This window comes from Bos indicus, chromosome X (genome assembly GCF_029378745.1).
Source record: "Bos indicus isolate NIAB-ARS_2022 breed Sahiwal x Tharparkar chromosome X, NIAB-ARS_B.indTharparkar_mat_pri_1.0, whole genome shotgun sequence".
NCBI classification, from domain to species: Eukaryota; Metazoa; Chordata; class Mammalia; order Artiodactyla; family Bovidae; genus Bos; species Bos indicus.
The window spans coordinates 61,426,698-61,451,987 of NC_091789.1; the positions used below are offsets into that span (position 1 = coordinate 61,426,698).

Here is a 25,290-nt window from a genome sequence, read left to right on the forward strand (position 1 = left end):
CATAGACAGAAGCCCACCAGGCTCTCCTGTCCCTGGGATTCTCCAGACAAGAACACTGGAGTGGGTTGCCATTTCCTTCTCCAATGCATGAAAGTGAAAAGTGAAAGTGAAGTCACTCAGTCGTGTCTGACTCTTAGCAGCCCCATGGACTGTAGCCTACCAGGTTCCTCTGTCCATGGGATTTCCCAGCAAGAGTACTGGAGTGTGGTGCCATTGCCTTCTCTGATCTAGAATGAAGCAAATACTTTGGAAAATAGTTTGGCAGTTTCTTAAACAGGTTAACATAAACCTGTCATATGACCCCCTCTATTCCTAGGCATTTACCCATGAGAAATGAAAGCATGTGTCTATACCATCCTTGTACATGATGTCATGGTAGCTCTATTTGTAATAGCCAGAAACAGGAATCAACTCAACTGCCTTTTAACAGGTGAATGAATCTTAGCAAATTGTAGTAGAGCTGATCCTTGAACAACATGGATTTTAACTTCATGGGTCTACGTATATTCAGATTTATTTCAATAAATACATACTACAGTAGTATACAGTCTGTAGCTGATTAGAATCCATAGTTACAGAACTGAAGATTTGGAGCACCAGCTGTAAAATTATACTCAGATTTTTAACCACACAGGGGTTGGCACTCCTGACCCTCATGTTGTTCAAGGGTGATATATATATATACATACAATGGAATACTACTCAGCAATAGAAAGGAATGAACTGTTGACACACTTCTGAATCACAAAATAATTATGCTGAGTGAAAAGTTAGACAAAATGTATATTCTGTATAATTCCATTAATAAAAAACTTTGAAAAATGCAAATTAATCTCTGGTGATGGAAAGCAAATCAGTTATTGCCTGGGGTTATGAGGAGAGGCAGGAGGAAGACATAAAGGGGGACAAGGAAATTTTTTCAATATTTATAATATTTCATTTAATATTGTTATTTTAAAAAGATTTTATTTTTTGGTGCAGTTTTAGGCTCACAGAAAAATCAAAAGAGATACAGATTTCGCGTATGTGCCCTACCCCCACACATGCATAGCCTCCCCAGCTATACCATAGTGGCACATTTGTTACAGTTGATGAACCTACATTGATATGTCATTATCACCCCAAATTTAAATTTTACCTTAGCGTTTACTCTTGGTGTTATACATTCTGTGTGTTTGGAAAAATGTATAATGACAGGCATCCATATTAAATTATCATACAGAGTATTTTCACTGACCTAAAAAAAAACTCTGCTCCCTCTATTGATCTCCCCAACCTACACCCACTGGCAACCACTGATATTTTTACTGTTGGTATAATTTTACCTTTTCCAGAATGTCATATAGTTAGAATTACATGGTATGCAGCCTTTTCAGATAAGCTCCTTTCAATTAATGATATGCATTTAAATTTCCTTCATGTCTTTTCATGGTGTGATAGCTTGTTTCTTTCTGGACTGATATTAATAATATTCCTTTGTCTGAATGCACCACATTTTATCTGTTCACCTACTGAAAAACATCTTGGTTGCTTCCAGGTTTGGCAATTATGAATAAAACTGCTATAAACATTCAATGCAGGTTTTTGTGTGGATATAAATTTTCAACTCCTGTGGGTTAATACCAAGGAACACGATTGCTAGATCATATGATAAAAGTATGTTTAGTTTTGTAAGAAACTGCCAAAGTGTCTTCCAAAGTGGCTGCACCATTTTGCATTCCACCAGTAATGAATGAGAGTTCCTGTTGCTTCATATCCTTGTCAGCATTTGGTATTGTCAATACCCTGGATTTTGGCCAATTTAATGGGTGTGTAAAGGTATCTCATTGTTACTTTTTAATTTCCATTTCCCTGATGACATATGATGTGGAGCATTTTTTTCATATGCTTACTTGCCATCTGTATATCTTTTTCAGTGAGGTATCAGTTAAAGTTTTTGTGAGTGAGTCTCTGTCTCTTAGTTGTGTCTCTTTGCGATCCCATTGACTGTAACCCTCCAGGCTCCTCTGACCATGGAATTCTCCAGGCAAGGATACTGGAGTGGGTAGCCATTCCCTTTTCCAGGGGATCTTCCTGACCCAAGGATCTATCCCGGGTGTCCTGTACTGCAGAGCGATTCTTTACAGTCTGAGCCACCAGGGGAGCCCCATAGAGTCTTTGACCCATTTTTAAATCAGGTTGTTTTCTTATTGTTGAGTTTTTAAGAATTCTTTGTCAACTTGGATAACAGTCCTTTATCAGATGTATCTTTTGAAAATATTTTTCCCAGTCTGTGATTTGTCTTCTCATTCTCTTGACATTGTTTCCTGCAGAGCAGAAGCTTTTCATTTTCTTGAAGTCCAGTTTATCAATTGTTTCTTTTGTGGATTGTGCCCTTGTTGTGGCATCTAAAATGTCACCACCACATCCAAGGTCACCTAGGTTTTCTCCCATGTTATTTTCTAGGAGTTTTATGTTTTGCATTTAAGTCTCTGATCCATTTTGAGTTATTTTTATGAAGGTGTAAGGTCTGTGTCTAGAATTTTTTTTTCTGGGAATGTCCAGTTTTTCTAGGACCATTTGTTGAAAAGACAAGGAAATTTTTATGAGTGATAGATATGTTCATTATTTTGGTTGTCACATATATGACAAAAATTTTCAAATTGTGTACTTTAAGTGAAATTTATTGTATATTAATTTTACTTCAATAAAACTGCTTTTAAAAAATAAGTTTAACACAGAAGCATGTACATTCTGCCAAAGGAATGTGTTCAAGTACATACTGCTAAAAACAAAATTCACCAGACTGCTAATGAGAACAAGAGATCAATCAATTGACATCCCAAAATTCATGTCATAGTCAAATATTATCTAAATAAAGTGTGCCCCTCTACCAGCTGCATCAGCATTTACTGGGAGCTTGTTAGAAATGCAGATTCTTAGGCTCCATAGCAGACCTACTGAATCTAATTCTGAGGCAGGACCAGGTAACCTTATTTCAACAAGTTGTCCAAGTGGTTCTGATGCAAGCTAAAATTTGAGATCTTCTGACCTAGATTATTTCCATTTTGACAGTTCCTAAAGATCCATGTTCTTGTTGTAATTACTTCAAATATTTCTTTATGCTATATAATTACAAAGACAATAGAAATTAAACAAAAGAAGACACAGTTGCCCATAATTTATATAATTATAAAACCATTATAATTGCATTACCTAATTAAATCATTGTTGCCATTTGTCTGTTAAGGGTATTGCTTTGTCCATAGGTTTATATAATTTTTACTTTTTACAATAGTATAATCTTCAAATAATTTTAATTATAATTGTCATTGTGACAGTTTGTCCTAATTTTTATTTTTCCTATCCTCAGAAATCCAATATTTTTCCTGTTGTGTACCTGTTTTGATAAACTGTTTTTTTCTTTTAAATTTTGTATTTATTTTTACATTTGGCTGTGCTGGGTCTTCATTTTTACACTCAGACTTTCTCTAATTGCAGTGAATGACGGCTACTCTCTAGTTGCAGTGCGGGACCTGCTCATTGTGGTGGCTTCACATGTTGTGGACTGTGGGCTCTAGGGTTTGTGGGCTTCAGTAGTTGCAGCTCGCAGGCTCTAGAGTGCAAACTCAGTAGTTGTGGCACACAGGCTTAGTTGCTCCATGGCATGTGGAATCCTCCTGCACCAGGGATCAATCTGGTGTCCCATGATTGCAAGGTGGATTCTGAACCACTGTACCACCAGGGAAGCCCCAAGAAACTATTCTTAGAATTTATTTTTTATTTCCATGATCACATAACTTTCTTCTTGTGATTATAAAGTGCCCTTCCTATAACATTTTTATGTGTACGTCTTACTCACAAAGTAGGTCCTACTTCAAAATTAAAAGACGCTTACTCCATGGAAGGAAAGTTGTGACCAACCTAGACAGCATATTAGAAAGCAGAGACATTACTTTGCCAACAAAGGTCTGTCTAGTCAAGTTTATGGTTTTTCCAGTGGTCATGTATGGATGTGAGAGATGGACTATAAAGAAAGCTGAGCGCTGAAGAATTGATGCTTTGGAACTGTGGTGTTGGAGAAGACTCTTGAGAGTCCCTTGGACTGCAAGGAGGTCCAACCAGTCCATCCTAAAGGAGATTAGTCCTGAATATTCATTGGAAGGACTAATGTTGAAGCTGAAACTCCAATACTTTGGCCACCTGATGCGAAGAGCTGACTCATTTGAAAAGCCTCTGATGCTGGGAAAGATTGAAGGTGGGAGGAGAAGGGGATGACGGAGGATGAGCTGCTTGGATGGCCTCACTAACTCAATGGACATGAGTTTGAATAGACTCCTGGAGCTGGTGATGGACAGGGAGGCCTGGCGTGCTTCAGTCCATGGGGTCGCAAAGAGTCGGACACAACTGAGTGACTGAACTGAACTAAAATTAGTCTATTATCCTTCTCTTAAATTCTAGCTTGTATGTAAGCCAGCTTTATTGCAAATAAAAGTCATCTTATGTATAATTTCCCCTAATCCTAGCTCTTATTTTTTTCTGAATCTTTGAGGAAAGCATGTGCCATAAATGAGTTTGAGTAAACTCCAGGAGTTGGCGATGGACACGGGGGCCTGGCGTGCTCAGTCCATGGGGTCGCAAAGAGTTGGACACAACTGAGCAACTGAACTGAACTGAAGGAAGTTCATTCATTGAATGAATATTTACTGCATATTTGTTCTGTTGGGCACTAAGAATACAATGATGAACATAGCATAATTGGTTAGATGAAGGGAAAATGGAGAGAATGGAATTGAGATTATTATAAATTTCTGGCCAAGGTAGCTGGATTGTGTTATTTCCTGAAATAAATAAGATGGCTGAAAGATAATGATTTCAATGTTCTTTATGTTAAATTTGCTTTTGAGAAAATTATTCAACTTCTCTTTGCTTTAATTCTTCATCTATAAAGTGAAAATAATAATAGTATTTACCTAATATTGTCATTGGGATGATTAAATAAGATGAAACATGGAAAGAATTAAGAATGAACTCTGGCACATAGAAAGCGTTCAATACGCATTTGCTATTGTTATTGTTGAGTGTTAGGTGCCTGTGTGATATTCAAGAGATGTTTAAGACATTTGGCCCTGTGAACCCAGCTTTTAGGAAAAAATATGTTGATATTTGAGATATCCCAGAGAAAGGGTCAAAAAAGGGCATTCGATGTAATACCAATATTTAAAGGACAGGCAGAGAGAGAAGACTATTATTCCACAAAGAAAAATTAGAATAATATTTTTTATCCAAATGTGGGCAGGCAGCACAAACCAGGTTTAAGTTTAACCTTCAGAAATAGGTGCACCACATCATTTTCTATGTTAGTGAGTGGTATTAGCAAATTACAGTAAAATCTAGGTAGCTATAAGGATTAAATAATTGCCTGACAACCAGTAGAAAGGGTAGGCATGCAACAAATGTCAGCCTTCCCTACTTCCTGTATTAGGAATTAGGTTAGAGGACCCTCTTGCACCCTCTCCTCATGGAAGCCTTTTATAGTTTCTACTGCAGGAACCTTTCTACCTTTTGAAGACTGGGGGTTGCTATTGCAATTTTTTGCTACTTTCCTCCAGTAGCTGCCATTCTGTCTTTCTTGGGATGATACTGCTCTGTCAGCTAGATAGGACTACAACATTATTTGACTATTGTGTGAGGAAATTTCAGGATAGGAATCTGGTATAGGTATATGATTTTTATTAATACAAGTGTAGTTAAGCTTTTTAGCACTCTCTACTTTCAGTTTCTAGTTTATTCCTCTATTATCTATAGCTAAGTAGCAATTTGGCTTCTGAAACTATATAGCTCTCTTCAAGCATTAGCCTCAAGTTTTGGCAGAGATATGCTCTAAATATCAGCAGAGATCCTAAAACATAGCTGTGTTTTCCACTTATGGAAATCTATTCCAACTAGATTATTTTATTTCATTCTAGCTTCCTTTCTGACTGGCACTTTTGATTAGATTTCTGTTACCAGCTCTGCTAGAAATGGGCTATGTAGTGAACTGAGGCAATCCAAGTCTAAAAATTTTTAATCTTCTATTTCTCTTTTCTTGTTCTGTTTTCTTCAAAATAGTGGAGTTGAGATTCTGTGTGTGTATGTGTATGTATGTTTGTCGCTCAGTCGTGTCTGACTTTTTGCGACCCCATGGACTGTAGCCCACAAGGTTCTTCTGTCCATGGACTTCTCCAGGCAAGAATACTGGAGTGGGTTGCCATTTCCTTCTCCAGGACATCTTCCCAGCCCAGGGATCGAACCTGGGTCTCCCACATTGCAGACAGATTCTTTACCATCTAAGCCACCAGGGAAGCCCTTTGGATGCTAAATTATCACAATCCTATGAGTTATCAAAACAACAGAGAGATATATTTATTGAAAATAGAAAATACAGTAATATGTCAATAATGATAATTATTGTCAATGCTACAGGAATGTTGAGACCTAACATTAATTGGGTAACATTTGCTTCATTGGTTTTGAAGTAATAAGTGAAAACTGACCAGAAGTAGCCTTTTCAAAGTTCTTATATTTATTATAGTATGATTCAACATAAAAAGAAAGTATTCAGTACAAGATTATCTAAGCTATCCAGGCTAAACTTAGTACTTAACACACACACACACACACACACACACACACACAGATACACATGCCCACTGGGATTGTGAATGAAAGTCTGTTGTCCCTTAACCTCCAGGGGTATATGCCTCTTATGGGCCATTAGTCAGTTGCCTTGTAGATATAGATGCTTTGTCTTTCTCACGTGCTGCCTAGGCTGTCACTGTGGATAGAATCTGGGGAGAGGGGTTTACAGAAAAAGGTCCAGAGCCTTTGGCCAGAGACTCAACCTTCAAGCCTTAGAAAAGTAGAGAACTGCGTACAGCCAAGCAGTTGAAAGCTCATGCCTTGGAACTATGAGCCCTTGGGGTTCTTAAATGTAATAGTGGTGAATTTGCTGTCTGTGATTGGATCCCCTGGAGATGTTGGGGTTCACACTCAGCATAATTGACTGTATGCAAGTTAACCAACTCTAATATGTCTAATGGTATGTTAGTACACATGGTGGCTCTGTAGCCCCTACCTGTCTGGTTGTAGAGATTTGCACATCAGGCAACCTTTGTTGATAGATGCTGATAAGATGTGGTGGATCCTCACTAGTAGGTAGGCAGCCCTCCTGTGCTGGTATTGATAAGTGCGTGGTCAGAACTGGGACTTGAGTCATAATTAGTGGTGATTTTTTTCTTTTTTTTCCAGAACAAACATGGATTCCTTTTTTTATTTAATTTTACAATCAGAAAAAATATATAAAGATCTTGATATTATCAAGCCCTTTTCTAGCTAACTTGTCACTGACCAGTTAATTAATTTCCATTATTAATAATCCTACAATTCTGTGCTCTACTACAAACCTGAAATCTTCTCTGATGTTCTTTTAGCCTTCTTCATCTGTGTACCATACTTATTTCATTGTAACCCCTTCAGACCTAGTTTCCTGAATTTATTGCCATCTTCCCTGTTAAATTCTTCATGTCAGTATGTTTCAACTTTATTTCATCTCTGATAAGCCTTTAAATTTTATGAGAAAGCAAGAGATTACATTACCAAATACAATATTAGATATATCTAATAAGATAGTAGAGTGGTTTGTGTTTTTCTACTCATATCATACAATTTTCTCCATGTTAGTAGATACTCTGAATTTAGCATAAATAAATTAATCTTCTCTAGTCATTTGATGTTTTTGAATCTCATCCATGCTTCTGCTTGAAAATTGACGAGTGACCTTATCTTTCTTTCTTATTCAATTGCAGGGGGAGAGAGGATTTCCAGGTTTGGAAGGCCACCCAGGTTTGCCTGGATTTCCAGGTCCAGAAGGGCCCCCAGGGCCTCGGGGACAAAAGGTACGTGCCAAGTTGCCAGTCAGTAATACCAAAGAAATGAAGCCATCTTAATATGGAATAAGTATCAGATGAATTAAAAACTTACTGAATTACAGCCAAAAACTAATATTTAAATAAAACATTAGAATGGCCAGGAATTTATACTTCATTGTTGGTGTTTGTAAAAGGCTAAATATTACTGCTGTATTCAAATGCTTTTGGAAGATACTGTTAATGGTGTGTGGTTATTGGGATCCTGAACAAAAATTAAGTCCTGTCAGGAGCTCAGCTGAACTGGAGAGAGCTGAACTGCCAGGTGTCAGAGTACTGGTTAAGACAACAAGCCAAAAGGAAAGTAACATTCAAGCCTTTAGTCACTTACTGTGACAGTGTGATAAGCAAAACATAAACAGAGAAAGTGTGGATTTCCCCACTGTTCCATTATTCCTCATGGAAAAGTGCCAGTGAGGGTCAAATGCTTCAGCATGGGGAATTGTTTCATTGCTCCGGAAGCTTGGAGGGAAAAAACTGGTGTTTTTTAGTATACCAGAGGGCTGGATGGATGCAGGGAGAGAGGGAAGAGCTAGGAGTGGAAAAGTACAGAGAACAGAAACAAATGTCAAGGTCCCCATCCTGCACTCAATAAAGAGGTCTTCACCAAGCCTCCATATAAAGAGGCCTTTCAATGCAGATGTGAATAAGAGCATGACCAGCCAGGAGGACTGATACCTTAACTACAACTCCCTTCAGAGACTGACATGCATTGGCTGTGCACTAATTCTGGTGTGGGATGGGCCACTTTCCTATATGAGGCTTTCTGGCATGGAATGGGCCGCTTTCCTATATGAGGCTTTCTGGCATGGGATGGGCAGCTTTTCTATATGAGGTTTACCATGAGGTCTTTGTAACTGCCTGTTGTTGGGTCTGAAAAATCACACGTAGGTCTTTAGCCAGGAGCCAGACTCCTCAATTTCATCTCTTGATTTTTTAAGACCCAAATGAGAAACATAGGTCACTCCAACATGGACTTGGATGGGTCGGACTTTGAGGAGTTATGTCACAATATAATTAGTATGAGGCTACAGTGGATCATGGTCATGATCAAAATTACTCCAAGTAGGATGATCAGGCCTGCCTGGAGGAGTGAGTCTAACCATCAGCCCCAACCATTGGGATTCCCTGGTGGCTCAGACAGTTATCAAACCAGGAATAGATGGCCCACAGCCCATCTGATCAAATTTAGAGAGCCAGAAGACTTTTTTCTTAAGTCTAGTGATAGACTGCTCTACCTTGCCAGTTTTAGTGATGTAGGTACATCATGAAGTTCTGGCAATAGCAAGACCATTCCTTGGTTGGCCAGCAGGAAGTTGAAGACTAGGCTGTTAATCCAGTACTATTCAGGCCAGGTTGGTGAGGCTGGTCTGTTGTGCTTCCAAAGCTGAAATGGTATCATTAATGACTTTAGGAGAGGTCAAGGACAAGTTGGGGCTTCCCTGGTAACTCAGCTGGTAAAGAATCCGCCTGCAATGCAAGAGACCCCAGTTCGATTCCTGGGTCGGGAAGATCCCATGGAGAAGGAATAGGCTACCCACTCCAGTATTCTTGGGCTTCCCTGGTGGTTCAGCTGGTAAAGAGTCCACTAGCATGTGGGAGACCTTGGTTTGATCCCTGGATTGGGAAGACACCCTGGAGAAGGGAACAGTTACCCACTCCAGTATTCTGGCCAAGAATTCCATGGACTGTATAGTCTATGGGGTCGCAAAGAGTCAGACACAACTGAGCAACTTTCACTTTCACTTCACTTTCAAGGACACGTTGCACACAACTTTTCCTAATGAATGGCCCTGACAGTGGAAAAAGTTGCCAGGAACATAAACATGAGTAGACTATTCTCTTGAGTAACCACAATCTACCTTGAGTTCCACTGTTACTCTGTTTTACTGTGATGTGCTCAGTGGGAGAGGCTGTTTTGAATATTTAGAAGTCTCTTGTCCATGCCTCCACTATGCACATTGGTCAGAAAGTCAAAGGCCTGACTTTTACAAACGAAATATCCCAAGATGGGGTGCACACGGTGATGGGAGGGTAAAAGTCATTGATAATCAGGAACCAAACAGCCAGAAGTCCCTCCTGGTGGGTAGAGTCCTTGAGTGGAATTGCAAAATTGTATAAGGTAGAGGAATGTATGGGGGAGAAGGCCACCACTACTGATGTCAAAATAGCTCCAGTGGCAAATTCCATATCCCTTTTCCCAGATGCCTCAGTTAATCCCAGCTTAGGAAAAAGTTGACATCTGAAGAGGTGTTTTATTTCTGTAGCATCAGAGTCCAACTGTGGCAACACATCAGTGTAACAAGGTTGGGATATCTGAGGTACTAAGAATTTCCATGTTTAGAGAAATACCCATTTGTTGTATTCAGGGACACAGCAGACATTTATCTGCAGGGTTGGGTGATGGGTGACATGTCTACCAGTTTGTCAAATTGAGTGGTCACTATCTGAGACAAATGTATCAATGAATCTAGTGAGGAGGAAGTCACGTAGGCTTTTCTATGAGAGAGAAAGAAGAGAGGGTAGATACATGCACCCTCTCTCTTTGAGCGTGTACCCACGCTCAAAGATCCAAAGATGCTGCCATCCTGTCAGTTGGTAATACTTTTCCCCATTGACTTCTGTGTGGGCAGTCTCTCCTATATCATGAGCAAGGATAACATCTTATTGCATGTTAAGATATGGAATGGGAAGAGATAATAGTGAATTTTAAGATTGGGAGAAGTTTTTTAATGGCTCTTTTGGCTCATTCTCCTTTATTATCTGTATTAGACTGATTAACTGATAGATGAAAGGGCTAGTTCTGTTCATTTTCCTGGAAAAGAAAACCAGTTTAAAACCCCTTTTTTTCCCCTAATTTTATTTCATGGAATAGTGGTACATCATGCCATTAGAGCATGAAGGGAATCAAATGGATACTTAACCAAGTGGTTTTCTTAGTAAAGGGGGAAAATTAACTTAAATACATAATACTTTTTAACACTTACTATACCATAGCATAGATTACAGGAATAGGTTTGTGCATGATCTCTGAGGAGGTGGCAGTTCACCAAGGAATTTTGTTAGATTCAGGAATAGACAGGACTTGTATAAATTTCCTGAATAGAGAACTTTTACACTGAGGAAAAAGCAAAACTCCAAATGAAGGCATAAAATTTAAGTAGGTGGGATATACGACAGAATTTTCTAGTCTAATGAGGTATAAAACATCAGAATGTTTCTTGTACACCCAAGGGCAACACAGAAATAACAGAAAGATCTGAGTCAAGTGGGTATAATTGAGCACTAGGTGCTTAGTTGCTCAGTCGTGTCCAGCTCTTTGCGACCCTATGAATTGTAGTTCTCCATGCTCCTCTGTCCATGGGATTCTCCAGGCAAGAATACTGGAGTGAGGTGTCATTTCCTGCTCCAGGGGAATCTTGCTGACCCAGGGGTTGAATCGAGGTCTCCTGCATTGAAGGTGGATTCTTCACCATTGGAGCCACCAAGGAAGCCCAGTGAGTGAAAGTCTCTCAGTCATGTCCGACTCTTTGCGACCCCTTGAACTATACAGTCCATGGAATTCTCCAGGCCAGAATACTGGAGTGGGTAGCCATCCTCTTCACCAGGGGATCTTCCCAACCCAGGGATCAAACCCAGGTCTCCCACATTGCAGGCTGAGGTGAGCCACCAGGTAAGCCCAGAATTGGGCACTAACTCAGCAGTAACCCATGCACACTGTTGGCAAAGGACATCTCGATGAATTCGAGTTTGTACTGTCCCACCCCCTTAACACCTTGAAACTACTTAAGCTCTCCATAACTTAGGTGCAGCCTTGTGAAAATGAGGTGGGAAGTCCAGCCAATTGAGGTTAAATTTCAGCGATGTTAGTGAAATGGGTCCTTAGTAATTAAGTTGAACCATAAAAAAATAAAGTTACATTTGCTGTATCTGAGTTTACCTGGTATTAGGTGCTGAGTTTTCTTGCACACCATGCTCACTGAGTGGTTTCAGTTTTAATAAAATTTATGTCAAATTATTGAAAACTAACTACATTAGGTTTTTTTGAAATAATTTACAATTAATTGGAACTATTGTACAGCAGTATGATAATTTTTAAATGTGCAGTTGTGTGCAGTTTAAATTAAGAAAGCAATTCAGTCTTTCGCTGTGATTCCATTTCTTTATCCATAAAATGAGAAGGTTTCACTGCTTTCTAAGCTCTGGGTTTTTTTAATTGGAAGCACTTTGTGCTTCAGTCTCCACCATGACTTCATACTTGCCAATATAGCTGAATTTATACTTTTTATGTGATTGGATGTTTGGACACGTGTATATATTAATGTACATACCAAGTCAAAAATTTTGTAGGATTATTCTTTAATCTGTATACATTTGTATATGAAAGTAAAAGTATAGAAAACAAATATATATATATTAATAACAAATATATATAGGAGTGTATATATAAAAATTTCCAAAGTATTGCTTTATTCTTAAAAACAATTGATTTTCCATAGATAGTGTATTCATTTTGTTCAAAATAAATTAACATAAAAGGTATACAGTGAAAAATACCTCCTTTCCACTGTGTCCATTAGCCACTGAGGTCTATACATTCGTAATGAATACTCATGTTATTTTCTTACGAAAATTGAGCATCTTTTCATTTCTGTGAACTGTGTGTTTATATAATTTGCCCACTTTTCTACTGGATTGTTGGTGTTTTCATATTTCAGTGAGCTATTTATATTTCAGGGAGATTGCCCTTTATCTGTGTATGTGTATATTTATGTGCCTCTGTGTTTATCGAAGGTCTTTTATGGCTTTGGGTTTTGAATAGGAAACGCCTTCCCCACTGTAAGATGTAAAATAATTCTCACATGTTTTATTCCAGTATATTAATAGTTTCACTTTTTTCATGTAAATATTATATCAATTTCTAATTCACCCTGGTATGGTTTGTGATATAAATTCTACTTTTATTTTCTAGATGTCCTCACAAGTGTGCCCCAATATAATTTTCTGCTCTGACTTGTAATGCATTTTCATTATATACCAAAATCACATGATTATATGGACCTGTTTCTGGACTTCTGGAAAATCCCATGGACGGAGGAGCCTGGTGGGCTGCAGTCCATGGGGTCACTAAGAGTCAGACATGACTGAGCGACTTCACTTTCACTTTTTACTTTCATGCATTGGAGAAGCAAATGGCAACCTACTTCAGTGTTCTTGCCTGGAGAATCCCAGGGACAGGGGAGCCTGGTGGGCTGCCGTCTCTGGGGTCCCACAGAGTTGGACATGACTGAAGCGACTTAGCAGCAGTAGCATACTCTTCCAATGGTCTGCTTATTCAGATGTGAGAACCAAACTCTTTTAATGACTGACTTGTTATATTTTATCTGACACTGCTAGTGTCCCCTCATTTGTCTTTTTATTCTTCAGAATTTTTCTCAGTGTTATTGCTTACTTATTTTTCCACATAAACATTAGTCACCTTGAAATCTTCTACATCTTATTCAGTGTGATGCTAAATATTTTATCTTTTTCTGCATGTTTTCTTCCATTATGTTTTCTAACAGGTAGTTGTTGGTATATAAGAAAGCTATTGATTTCTTCATGTTATTTTTATATACAGCTACCTTACTGAATTATTTTATTGATTATAGTAATTTTTCATTTAATTAACTTGGATTTCCCATGCATACAAACATATTATTTACAAATAATTTGTTTTGCCTCATTTTCCCCAATTTTTATACCTCTAATTTATTTAGCCATGTTGCTTAGTATGTCCAATATAGTATTAAGGCATCCTTGTCTTATCTCTGCCTTCAGTGGGAAGACATAAAATGATTCATTGAGTGATCAATCTTCTAGTTTTAAAATAGATTTAGATTTACTTTAATTTCCTTAAATATGCATCTGTTGTGAAAAGAGTAGATTATTAAGCTTGTTTTTAAGCAGAGTATGGTAGGCAGATTAATATCCACCTCCTAATTGTGCTTAGTCATTCAGTTGTGTCCAACTCTTTGCAACCCCATGGACTGTAGCCCACCAGGCTCCTCTGTCCATGGGGATTTTTCAGGCAAGAATACTGGAGTGGGTTGCCATGCTCTCCTCCAGGGGATCTTTCCAGTCCAGGGATCAAACCCAGGTCTCCCACATTGCAGGTGGATTCTTTACCATCTGAGCCACCAGAAAGCCAAAGATATCCATAACTAATCCCCAGAACCTGTGAATATGTTAGGTTATAAAAGTAAGTGAAATTAAGATTACAGGTGGAATTAAAGCTGCTAGTCAACTGGTTTTAAACTAGGGTAATTTTTCTGGTTGCTCTGAGTAGACCCAGTATAATCATAAGGGTCCTTTAAATGTGGAAGAGGGAGGCAGAAGAATCAGTGTCAGAGTGATGCAATGTTAGAAAAACTCATTCAGCTGTCACTGACTGTGAAGATTGAAGAGAGCCATGAGCAGAGGGATGCTGGTAGCTCTCGAAGCTGGAGAAAGAAAATAAATGAAATCTCAACCCTCCAAAAAGTAACACAGCTCTTCCACTGAGACTTCCAGAACTGTATGTAATATTGTTTTATTTTTTAGCCCACTAAGTTTGTGGTAATTTGTAAGAGCAGCATAAGAAACTAATACATCAGGTAACATTTTCTCCAAATAAAATTTTTCATGGAAACCCCAAATAAAACAGATAAAAACAGAGCTTTACTGATTGAAGAGGGGCTGTGACATGGGCATAAAGGAACCTACAAGGGAATCTCTAGGATTGTAAGTAGAGTAGTTTGGAAGCTTGTATAAAGCAAGATATCCCAAGTTAGTAAAACTATCTAAAGCCTCAGATGGTGACGTACTAACTGTATGTTCCACTGAAAATATTGCCTATTGGAGCAGGATTAGGTTTTCTTTATTCCTTTAAAAAAAAAAAAAAAAACTACTTAGGAAAACTTAGTGAGGCAAGACTTTAAATTCTCAGCAATGCAGTTGTAACTAGAAATGGGTAAATAGATTAACAATCCTGTGGGCAGCCTCTTTTGCATGGAGTCTGCAGCAGAAGCTTGAAAGGAAAGTCTGTGGTTCTTTCTTACTCCTTCTTAGCTCTGACAGTAGGAAGTGCCTGTATAAAACGTAGCAAAGCTTTAAAACAGCAAACTCATGAACAACTCATATTGAGGTTCAGAGGTGATGCTGTTTATTAGCAGCATGGTAAGCAGATTGACACAATATAGAAACTGTTCAGGTTTTCAGCTCTAATTTTGTTAATGCATAAATGATTTGGGGCTTCCCCGGTGGCCCAGGGGTAAAGATTCCACCCTGCAATGCAGGGGATGCAGGAGACATGCATTCGACCCCTGGGTCAGGGAGATCCCCTGGAAGAGGAAATGGCAACCCACTCCAGGATTCTTGCCTGGATAATCCATGGACCAGGATAATCCTTGGTGGGCTATGGTCTATGGGGTCCCAAAGAGTCAGACATGACTGAGCGACTGATCATGCACACACGCACAAATGATTTGAAGGATATCTGTACCACTATTTCATCTTTATTTTCTTGACATTATTCATAACTAACTTTACAGGTATAAAGTTTCTTCTGCCCATCAACAGTTTTCTTCTTAGTAAATAAAGGCCTTTCTTACTTTTTAGCTTTTGACTTATCTTAGTGCTTTTAGTCTTAATAATAAATACTTCTTCCTTGGGTATGTAAATTTATCACTAACTTTCACAAAGGCTCACAAAAATTTGTCTCAGTTTACAATATAAAGTTAGTTATTCGAGAGCTCTTTCTGAAGGAAACATAACTAAATATGTTGTATTTTTCAGGGTGATGATGGAATTCCAGGGCCACCAGGACCAAAAGGGATCAGAGTAAGTGATATTTGCTGTATCAAATGTTTTGTTGGTCAAACGAAGAAGCTATTGAAGTGTTATAAGGCAACTGGAAAAAGACTCATATAGAAATTCAGGAAGAGAAGTGAAATCTTTTAATGTTTCAGAGTTTGTATGTCTATAATTAGCCTTTTAGTATTTTGATAGTTGTCTTTATATATCCAGATGTCTATTTAAACTTATATAAGAAGACTTTAAAGTAGCTTATGGTTGAGAAATGTGAAAGTGTTAAATTTCAATAATTTTTCAAATTCTTAAAAATATACATCACACAAGTGGTTTAAAGCAGAACTACCCAACCAGGGTGATCATCTCAGAGTTCAGAGAACTGATCACCTCAGGTCATTGTACCCTCCCTGGGAACCAGGTACAAATGGTATAACTTTATTTGTGTGTCTTGAAGAGAGTAAGTTTGGGAAGCCTCTAGTTGAAGCCATTATGTTAAAGAATAACTATTTTTGAAAAAGGAGGTCGGTTCCATAAAGTTTTACTGCCTATACCACCATGTAACTACATAATAGCAAAATATTTAAAAAAAGAATAACTATTTTTGGAAGAATACAGTATTTTATCAGTTCTGAGATGTATGATTATTCAAGTTTTAATGTTCTGGAATTCAAGATGTGTTTGAAAATTTAAGTGCACATTTAGTGTAATTTTTCTGAATAGCTTTTAAGTAGACATATACTTTTCAGTGTGTTTTAGATTGGGAGGAAACTATAGTTTATAAATAGTACTGGCTTTTGGAAAATCAGATTTAACTTTTCTGAGCCTCAGTTTCTTCATTTGTTATATTAGAAAGTCAAACAAGGATATCTCCATGGTCTCTTTTAGCTCTGTAATTCTGTGTTCATAGATTGACAAGGTCCCTGAATTTGAATATAGAATATATGGGTGGTGGCTTAGATATTTATGTGTATTACAAAGAAAAACATTCTGATCCTCTGATCTCCAGAAATTTAGTAGATGTATACATTTTACATAAATGTTTAAAATATTCTGTTTGCTATATACATCTTAACAACACGTAGCTTGCCTTACATGCTACTTTTGACTAGTGTAGGTAGAGCAGTGGAAAAGCAGCGAAGAAACTCAAAACCCTTAACATTTTTTTAGCAGACATGCTTCTGTGTTTTTCTATCATAACTGAATATCAATATACTATTAAAGCTGTTCATAATAATCATAACATATATCTTAATAGCTATAGCTACCATTAACTATGTCCTAAGTACAAAAAAGATCTTCATGACCCAGATAATCACGATGGTGTGATCACTCACCTAGAGCCAGATATCCTGGAATGTGAAGTCAAGTGGGCCTTAGAAAGCATCACTACGAACCAAGCTAGTGGAGGTGATGGAATTCCAGTTGAACTATTTCAAATCCTGAAAGATGATGTTGTGAAAGTGCTGCACTCAATGTGCCAGCAAATTTGGAAAACTCAGCAGTGGCCACAGGACTGGAAAAGGTCAGTTTTCATTCCAATCCCAAAGAAAGGCAATGCCAAAGATGCTCAAACTACTGCACAATTGCACTCATCTCACACGCTAGTAAAGTAATGCTTAAAATTCTCCAAGCCAGGCTTCAGCAATACGTGAGCCATGAACTTCCAGATGTTCAAGCTGGTTTTAGAAAAGGCAGAGGAACCAGAGATCAAATTGCCAGCATCCTCTGGATCATCAAAAAAATGAGAGAGTTCCATAAAAACATCCTTTTCTGCTTTATTGACTATGCCAAAGCCTTTGACTGTGTGGATCACAATAAACTGTGGAAAATTCTGAAAGAGATGGGAATACCAGACCACCTGACCTGCATCTTGAGAAACCTATATGCAGGTCAGGAAGCAACAGTTAGAACTGGACATGGAACAACAGACTGGTTCCAAATAGGAAAAGGAGTACGTCAAGGCTGTATATTGTCACCCTGCTTATTTAACTTCTGTGCAGAGTACATCGTGAGAAACTCTGGGCTGGAAGAAGCACAAGCTGGAATCAAGATTGCCAGGAGAAATATCAATTACCTCAGATATGCAGATGACACCACCCTTATGGCAGAAAATGAAGAGGAACTAAGAAGCCTCTTGATGAAAGTGAAAGAGGAGAGTGAAAAAGTTGGCTTAAAACTCAACATTCAGAAAACGAAGATCATGGCATCTGGTCACATCACTTCATGGGAAATAGATGGGGAAACAGTGGAAACAGTGTCAGACTTTATTTTTGGGGGCTCCAAAATCACTGCAGATGGTGACTGCAGCCATGAAATTAAAAGGCGCTTATTCCTTGGAAGAAAAGTTATGACCAACCTAGATAGCATATTGAAAAGCAGAGACATTACTTTGCCAACAAAGGTCCGTCTAGTCAAGGCTATGGTTTTTCCAGTGGTCATGTATAGATGTGAGAGTTGGACTGTGAAGAAATTTGAGTGCCGAAGAATTGATGCTTTTGAACTGTGGTGTTGGAGAAGACTCTTGAGAGTCCCTTGGACTGCAAGGAGATCCAACCAGTCCATTCTGAAGGAGATCAGCCCTGGGATTTCTTTGGAAGGAATGATGCTAAAAGCTGAAACTCCAGTACTTTGGCCACCTCATGTGAAGAGTTGACTCATTGGAAAAGACTCTGGGAGGGATTGGGGGCAGGAGGAGAAGGGGATGGCAGAGGATGAGATGGCTGGATGGCATCACTGACTTGATGGACGTGAGTCTGAGTGAACTCCGGGAGGTGGTGATGGACAGGGAGGCCTGGCGTGCTGTGATTCATGGGGTCGCAAAGAGTCGGACAGGACTGAGCGACTGAACTGAACTGAACTGTAGTATTGCTGAGACTAAGAAAATCTGTCCACTCTATCACTTCCCACTTTCAAGTGTCTGAGAGTGCTTAGAACTTGGTGGCCTAATAGTTCCTGCATCCTCAGATCTCAGCTCACAGGCAGCTGTTGGCATGCAGATTTTAAAAGACTTATTATGGAAAACTTAAAGCATACACAGATTTACAGAGAAAATATTAATATTACAGTGACATCCCCCATGAAGTCATTACTTGGCTTCAAAAACTATCAACATTTTGACAGCTTTGTTTCTATACCTCACCACTATTGCCTGTAATATTTTAAAGTAAATCCCTCACATCATCATTCCACCAATAAATATTATGTTTCTTGAACTTATAACCACATTATGCCGTTATTACACCTCAAAAACTTAGCAAAAACTTTTCAATATCCTTTAAAACTCAGTCTATATTCAGATTTTCTCAATTGTCCCAAAGATTTCTTTTTGCAGTTGGTTTGTTCAAACCAGGATCCAGGCAAGTTCCACATATTGCATTGGCTTGATGTATTTCTTAAGCCTCTTCTATTATGCCATTGAAGAAACTGCATCATGGCGTTGTACTGTGTTCCACAATCTGGATCTGCCTGACTGTTTCCTCATGATGTCATTTAACTTATTTCTCTGCCCCCCATGTTTCCTGCAACTTTGAGGTTGCCTTAGAAGAGGCACTAGAGAACTTTCTAGGAAAAAAGAAAAACCTGTACATTTAAGATGTGTGCATTTTACTATATATAAACTATACTGATTAAAAAATGAAAGAAAATTGAAAAACAATACTTTATAGGTACTGCTGTATATTTACTATTGAATTACATCTCATGGCACAAACGTCTGTCTATCCCACTTTTTTGATGCTAGATTTGGTCAATGGTCTCAAATATATGAGCCTGATTCTGCCACCAGAATTTCCCTATCAACTTTCACATAGTGGTTTAGCATCCATCCATGATCATTGGTTAGATCCAAGTTTTTGTTTTTTGTTTTATTTTTTTCGTTTGGAGTTGCAAAATGTTAAGTTTTAAAAGTCTATCAGTCCTTCATTGAATAGCTTGAATTCTAATTCATTAACTTGAATTCTGATTTATCAGCTGAATTCTAGTGGGGTAATGAGTTTGTACACTGGCAACTTCGAGTGATGATCAAAGAAGGTTTTCTTTAATTTATCATTAGAAACATGGAATTTCTGTGTTTCAATCACTTGTACTCATTATTCTTTTTGAAGCTCAAATTATTTCATCTTTGTCTGTGGGAGCCTCTTCAAGTTGGCCCCTGTGATTTGTCCTATTGACAAAACCCTATTGATCTTTGATAATTTCTTTGCTTTCTGACATAAGACCCTTCAGGCTCAACTTATGCATGTCCTCTCTAGATCTGGAATTGACCATGTCTCTGATTACAGATTCTTTCAGTGATTTAGATTCCACAGTCTGAATATAAGGAGTGTTCATTGCTACTAGTTTTGTCACTATTTTGATGCATTTTAAGTGGACAGAGTTAAGAAATATGTATTTTTTAAAGAGAAAAAATGAGTTCATATTATTATTTCCAACTGAACTTTAATATAAATTTTTTTATACTTGTTGTCTCCCCCTGCCACCTTTCTCTCTCTAACATGAAAATCTTCATTTCCCAATTATATTAATATGATTAATTCCTTTGTCCTACACTATAGCTATAATGACTTCAAAATAACAATATATAAATAAACAAAATAAACATTTCAATTTTAAAAGCAATAGTAGAAATCTTAACTGCCACTAATTATTTCTTTGCTGAATTGACTCATTTCAGTCAAAAGTAGTTTTCTTCTATGTATGGTCACTGTCCATAGTTTGATATACATTAGGTTCATTGGTTCCAGCTTGCTTTCAATTGTTGATGATTTCCTTTTTACCTTTTTTTAAAATTTTTCATTATTTTTTTAATTTTATTTTATTTTTAAACTTTACAATATTGTATTAGTTTTTTTTTCTTTTTTTTTTCTAATTTTATTTTATTTTTAAACTTTACATAATTGTATTAGTTTTGCCAAATATCAAAATGAATCTGCCACAGGTATACATGTGTTCCCCATCCCGAACCCTCCTCCCTCCTCCCTCCCCATACCATCCCTCTGGGCCGTCCAGTGCACCAGCCCCAAGCATCCAGCATTGTGCATCGAACCTGGACTGGCAACTCGTTTCCTACATGATATTTTACATGTTTCAATGCCATTCTCCCAAATCTTCCCACCCTCTCCCTCTCCCACAGAGTCCATAAGACTGTTCTATACATCAGTGTCTCTTTTGCTGTCTCGTATACAGAGTTATTGTTACCATCTTTCTATTAATTCTATATAATTCCATATATATGCGTTAGTATACTGTATTTATGTTTTTCCTTCTGGCTTACTTCACTCTGTATAATAGGCTCCAGTTTCATCCACCTCATTAGAACTGATTCAAATGTACTCTTTTTAATGGCTGAGTAATACTCCATTGTGTATATGTACCACAGCTTTCTTATTAGTTTTGCCAAATATCGAAATGAATCCGCCACAGGTAAGACTAGGTATAGTCAGAGATGCTTCCCATCCTTCTTTACCATCTCCCCATTCTCTTTCCTCTTTCCCCCAGAGGTAATTATTTTTCATTTGCTGTTTATCTTTTCATTGTTTAGTATCACTACCTTTGTTATAAAAAGGTAGTATATTATATACAGTACTTAAACTTTGTTTCTTTTACTTAACATTCTGTCCTGGAGATCAGTATGTATTTCAGTGTACAGAGATCTTCCACATTCTTTTTTAAAGCTGTGTGGTTTCTTATTATGCAGATATACCATAGTTTATTTATTCATGTCCCTATTTGTTCTCTGGAGAAGGAAATGGCAGCCCACTCCAGTATTCTTGCCTGGACAATTCCATGAACAGAGGAGCCTGGTGGGCTACAGTCCAAGGGGTCACAAAGAGCTGGACGTGACTGAGCACACAGGCATGCCTTATTTCTAACCTTCAGCTATAATTCTGGTTATATGTCCATTTCTAAACTTCAGCTACAATAATTCTGTCAGTAACCTTGGATTTCATGTTTTATAATTTCTTATGTGCCTTTGGGATAGATTTCTTGAAATGAGTTGCTTCAAAGAGTAAATAAATACATGTGTAATTTTGTTAGATATTTCCAAATTTCTCTCTATGGTGTTTAAATTCCACTAGCAGTTGTATGAAAGTACCTTTTCTTCTTGGCCTTACCTACAGAGAATTTTGTCAAACTTGTATTTTTTGTCAATCCTGACAGGGATATTTGATTAAGATTTTGGGGGTGATCACATTGATGTTCTCAGAGGCAGATATGTCAGTATTTGCCACTTATCCATACCCTGCTGTATTCAGGATTCATCACAAACCTTGGATAATCACTTTGTCTTTTAGAACAGACATTTCATCCACTAATTTGCCTGCTCCTACATCACCAAAAACTGGAAAATCCTTAAAGAAATTGGAATACCAGACCACCTGACCTGCCTCTTGAGAAACCTGTATGCAGGTCAGGAAGCAACAGTTAGAACTGGACATGGAACAACAGACTGGTTCCAAATAGGTAAAGGAGTACATCAAGGCTGTATATTGTCACCCTGCTTATTTAACTTCTGTGCAGAGTACATCATGAGAAACGCTGGGCTGGATGAAGCACAAGCTGGAATCAAGACTGCCAGGAGAAATATCAATAACCTCAGATATGCAGATGACACCACCCTTATGGCAGAAAGTGAAGAGGAACTTAAGAGCCTCTTGATGAAAGTGAAGAGGAGAGTGAAAAAGTTGGCTTAAAGCTCAACATACAGAAAACTAAGATCATTGCATCTGGTCCCATCACTTCATGGCAGATAGATGGATAGATGGGAAAACAGTGGAAACAATGACAGACTTCATTTTTCTGGGCTCCAAAATCACTGAAGATGGTGACTGCAGCCATGAAATTAAAAGACGCTTACTTCTTGGAAGAAAAGTTATGACCAACCTAGACAGCATATTAAAAAGCAGAGACATTACTTTGCCAACAAATGTCCATCTAGTCAAGGCTATGGTTTTTCCAGTAGTCATGTATGGATGTGAGAGTTGGACTGTAAAGAAAGCTGAGCACCAAAGAACTGATGCTTTTGAACTGTGGTGTTGGAGAAGACTCTTGAGAGTCCCTTGGACTGCAAGGAGATCCAACCAGTCCACCCTAAAGGAAATCAGTCCTGAATGTTTATTTGAAGGACTAATGTTGAAGCTGAAACTCCAATACTTTGGCTACCTGATGCAAAGAACTGACTCATTTGAAAAGACCCTGATGCTCTGAAAGATTGAAGGCAGGAGGAGAAGGGGATGACAGAGGATGAGATGGTTGGATGGCATCACTGACTCAATGGACATGAGTTTGAATAAACTCCAAGAGTTGGTGATGGACAGGGAAGCCTGGCATGCTGCAATCCATGGGGTCACAAAGAGTCGAACATGACTGAGTGAGTGAACTGAACTGAACTTAGGACAATTAAAACAATTCAATCAAATAGGAGTATCTTCTATAGGTTTCTATAAATGAGATTTTAAACATGTATAGTTTCTTCTATAGTGTTTAAAAAAGAATGAGTGGTAATAATCAATGAGACACATTTTGTCTGTTGCTGTCTAAATGTAGTTTTCTTAATTCCCTTAGGTTGGATATTATTTTATTGTCATTGGTTGTTATTTGGTTATTTATTTCTTTTTATAGGGTCCTCCTGGACTTCCTGGATTTCCAGGGACACCAGGTCTTCCTGTAAGTAGAATTTGGCTTCTTATTTTTAAAATCTCTTAAAACAGTAATCTAAGAAATATTATACATGTGGTATATCTCCTTTCAAAGGGAATGCCAGGCCATGATGGGGCCCCAGGACCTCAAGGTATCCCTGGATGCAATGGAACCAAGGTGAGATTTATTTGACTTAATCTTAGGCAATATGCTTGATAATGGACTAAACATTTCAAGGAATCAATATCGAGAATGTCAAATAAGAGATATAGTAGCTTCATGTCTAGGACAAACATAGGGTATGTTCTGAGTTAGCATTTTCAATATACTGAAACATCAGTAATTCGTTAAGCCTGTATAATTAGTTGGGATATTGCATTGAGTTGAAGATTACCTACCAAATCCCTTTTGTGTTTTAGTGTTAAGTAGAATGAGAGTTTTTGCCATACATTGACATGAATCAGCCATGGGTGTACATGTGTTCCCCATCCTGAACCCTCCTCCCTTCTCCCTCCCCATCCCATCCCTCAGGGTCATCCCAGTGCACCAGCCCTGAACACCCTGTCTCATGCATCAAACCTGGACTGGCAATCTATCTCACATATGATAATATACATGTTTCAGTGAATGAAATGAGAGTTAAATGAGAGTTAAAAAGGAATTAGGATATATCAGTTCAGTTCAGTCGCTCAGTCGTGTCCGACTCTTTGCAACCCCATGAATTGCAGCACGCCAGGCCTCCCTGTCCATCACCAGCTCCCAGAGTTCACTCAAACTCATGTCCATCAAGTCGGTGATGTCATCCAGCCATCTCATCTTCTGTCATCCCCTTCTCCTCCTGCCCCCAATCCCTCCCAGCATCAGAGTCTTTTCCAATGAGTCAACTCTTCACACAAGGTGGCCAAAGTACTGGAGTTTCAGCTTTAGCATCATTCCTTCCAAAGAACACCCAGGACTGATCTCCTTCAGAATGGACTGGTTGGATCTCCTTGCAGTCCAAGGGACTCTCAAGAGTCTTATCCAACACCACAGTACATGTTTGTACATATAAACACACATATATATGTATGTGTATGTATATATATATATATATATACACACACACACACAAACACATCTATATTATCAGTTTTTAAGAGTAATACTTATGAATGTCATTCATTAACTTTGATTTTTTTAAACTAGGTACACTTAAAATTTTCAAATCTTTCATATTCTTTTTTTTAAATTAAATTTATTTATTTTAATTAGAGGCTGATTACTTTACAATATTGTATTGGTTTTGCCATACATTAACATGAATCTGCCACGGGTGTACACATGTTCCCAATCCTGAACCCCCCTCCCACCTCCCTCCATATTAAACCTTTTTTATCTTGCCTAATAACTTCCTGAAGAAAAATCCTAAGAATCTATATGTAATACACCACATCAGTTTTTACTATGAACTATTAGTATGAAACCTGAAACTTCTCCATCGTAGAAAATAATGAATTTAACAAGTGAGAAAATAAAGTATCATATGCTACAAACAATGTTTCCTGGCCCTCTTTTCTTTAGTCAAGACTAAATCCAACTATTTGGATTAAGTATAAAGTGAGAACAAGAAAACAACAGAGGAAAATTTGCTCTTTTTAAAAGCTTACAAGTATTTGTTTCCATTTCTTATTCCCTCACTTTTCTCCTTATATAGGTTAATGAAATATTGTTTTCTGTGTATCCTTTTGATATTTCAATATTGCACATAATACTCTGTGAAACTATTCTGAAATACCGCAGATCTTTCTAATTAATGACATTTGTCATATTTTATATTAGGGCATAATATTTAAAATAACTTGAACAAACTATTTTGTATTATGCAGGCCATCACATT

General features: G+C 37.9%; 1 protein-coding gene across 1 annotated transcript in view; it reads left to right on the plus strand.

The window, feature by feature from the left end:
• The window catches only part of COL4A5 (collagen type IV alpha 5 chain), a 252,629-nt gene that overhangs the window by 121,117 nt on the left and 106,222 nt on the right, over positions 1-25,290 (plus strand). Inside the window, exons 3-6 of the mRNA XM_019956152.2 lie at positions 7,827-7,916; positions 15,762-15,806; positions 23,397-23,441; positions 23,529-23,591. Of these exons, the coding sequence (XP_019811711.2) occupies positions 7,827-7,916; positions 15,762-15,806; positions 23,397-23,441; positions 23,529-23,591 (243 nt within the window). The remainder of the gene's footprint in view (positions 1-7,826; positions 7,917-15,761; positions 15,807-23,396; positions 23,442-23,528; positions 23,592-25,290) is intronic.